The sequence below is a fragment of the Eimeria necatrix genome, genomic scaffold, assembly GCF_000499385.1.
Source record: "Eimeria necatrix Houghton genomic scaffold, Enh_scaff701, whole genome shotgun sequence".
In the NCBI taxonomy this organism is placed as follows: domain Eukaryota; phylum Apicomplexa; class Conoidasida; order Eucoccidiorida; family Eimeriidae; genus Eimeria; species Eimeria necatrix.
Window position 1 is genome coordinate 1 of NW_013654531.1, and position 2,149 is coordinate 2,149.

Here is a 2,149-nt window from a genome sequence, read left to right on the forward strand (position 1 = left end):
ATAGCGTGATAGATCTTCTGCCATTCATCTTCCCTGCAAACCCAGCCACAGTACAAGATATCGATTACCTAGCTGCATCGTAGCATGTGCCATATACTGAAGGCCACACTTATGCTAGGTTGACCATGCGTTTTGGGTTCTATGCAGGCAAGTCTGTGCTCCTGCAGTTTGTGTTCCCACTTGAATGGTGCTGCATTAGCAGTCAGTGCCGCCGGGTTCGTTAGGCAGACAACGGCAGTAGTAGGCTTCTCTTGAAGTCTTCTTGATGCCCGGCCGCTGTGTCTTTTGGACATGGATGGAGCAGCAACTGATTCTGCTGTTGTGCAGGTGACAAAGGCGCAGCTGGCCACAGGGTTCTCCTTGGGGTTATACAGGGCAACAAAGGAGGCGGCCCTGTTGTCATACACCTTCGGGTTGTTCGGAGCCTGGTATTTTGGGGGGATCTCGTTATTGAAGAGAGAAAAGCCGTCTTTCCAGTACTGTACTGCCGCTTTGCAGTCATTCTCGCCCTCGTAGTACGCGAAAGTTCCCTTGAGCTTTTCTGCCTCAGTTCTGTCGCTCTGGGTCTTCAGATAGTAGAAAGAGAAACAGAACAAACGTGGTGAGTAGCTGCTAGGGGTGCCGTCGTTTGGAAAGCTTTGATTGGCTTAGTGTGCTCGTGGCATGACTTACCCCCGCCATTTCTTCGCAGATTTCGTTCCACAACGTTTCAGCTGTTATGTTTCTTCCCGGTGGAGAGCTTTGTGGCAGCGATTGTAATTCATCAGTTGCCTTCTCAAATGCAGCGAGTCCCGCAGCTGTCCTTGCTTCGTTCATCGCCGGTAAGCAATCAACCGTTTCTGTTCAGAAAATTCAATATACACAGGACAATTTTAAAGCAAAGTAATTTCCAGTCTGGAATAGAGAGAATTTCGCATCAAATGGGGAAAAGACAACAGGAATACGCTTACCAGCTGCTCCAGTTACGCTTGCGATTGCCCTAGGTGTCTTGTGTCCACAGAACACAGACATTAGGACGAATGCAATGAAAAAAGCGCGATGAGACATTTTTGCCTTTAATAATTCCAACGACAAAAAGAAGAAAGGGACTATTGTCTGAGAGGTGCCAAAGGGCGCTGTTTCCTTATTGACAAATCCAGGCAAATGGGGACATTCGTGGGCCACGTTCGAGTGGTTAGGCTTGTTCTGAGTAATCCTGGGTCAGTTTGGCGTAACTAGGCTTGCTGTCGGGGTCTCTCCTCTCTTCTTCATCTCCTCTTGAATGATCACTCAAGCGAACGAAGAAAATATAGAGGAATGTGGGTGTTTGCTGACCAATAGCTGAGTGCCTTTCGTGATCTTGAGACCGTCACCAAGAGGTTCTGTTGTTCTGTGTTACTGCATAACAGGTTGGAGATGCGCACCATCAAGCGTACGCCCAGCGGGATAGTTTTTGTTGTTGAAACCCTTTTTGTCGCGTAAGTGGCATACTAAACTTCTACACTTCTTTTTATTGGCATATGAGACTCCCGAAAATTCCGAACGCACAATTGCTCAACAATGCGTTACACTCAAGGCAGTTGAAATTCACGCCCGAAAAACATTCACTAGGGTCCATTTGTAAAACAGTCCCTTAAACTTGCTCGAAGGGGCGCCGCATAATGAAATGACGCAGCAAGAGAAGATTCAGCGCACCCAAACAGGCACGCATCGCATAAACAATCATAACACAACAGATACAAGTACTATTTTGAATTCGAAATTCTGAAGCAGTTTCCTCATATTTGAATTTTCCCGCGTTTATTTGGGAGGCATCCGATGATACCAGGACAAATCCGGAACAATCTGGTACAGAAACATTGGCGTATCATTTCTATTGAATGCCATGAGCTTCTCAATGGATCGTCACATGCAGACGCTGGGTATGCACGCCATGTGCACATGCTACCAGGAGCCCATTATGACACGCATATATGTCATTCTGAAATAGCAACAAACCTGCCTAGAGGAGTAGAAGGAACAACAGTAAAGTGATAATCTGCACCCCGCACACTTACCCGTACTTATTGCATCCACAGAATATATGGTAGCAATGAGTGCAAAGGCAACTATAGAATGCTAGGCAAATTCATGCAAGTAGGTCATATGAGCGTTGTTTCCCTCCAGGCGA

The 2,149-nt window shown here is 46.7% G+C and overlaps 1 protein-coding gene across 1 annotated transcript; it reads right to left on the minus strand.

The window, feature by feature from the left end:
* Positions 1–68: 68 nt before the first annotated feature.
* On the minus strand, positions 69–1,011 carry ENH_00071920 (SAG family member; the record flags this gene model as incomplete). Its single annotated transcript, XM_013582644.1, has 4 exons — positions 69–159; positions 181–566; positions 673–839; positions 951–1,011. 4 exons carry the CDS (start codon positions 1,009–1,011, stop codon positions 69–71), a joined length of 705 nt encoding a protein of 234 aa, XP_013438098.1.
* Positions 1,012–2,149: the final 1,138 nt, after the last annotated feature.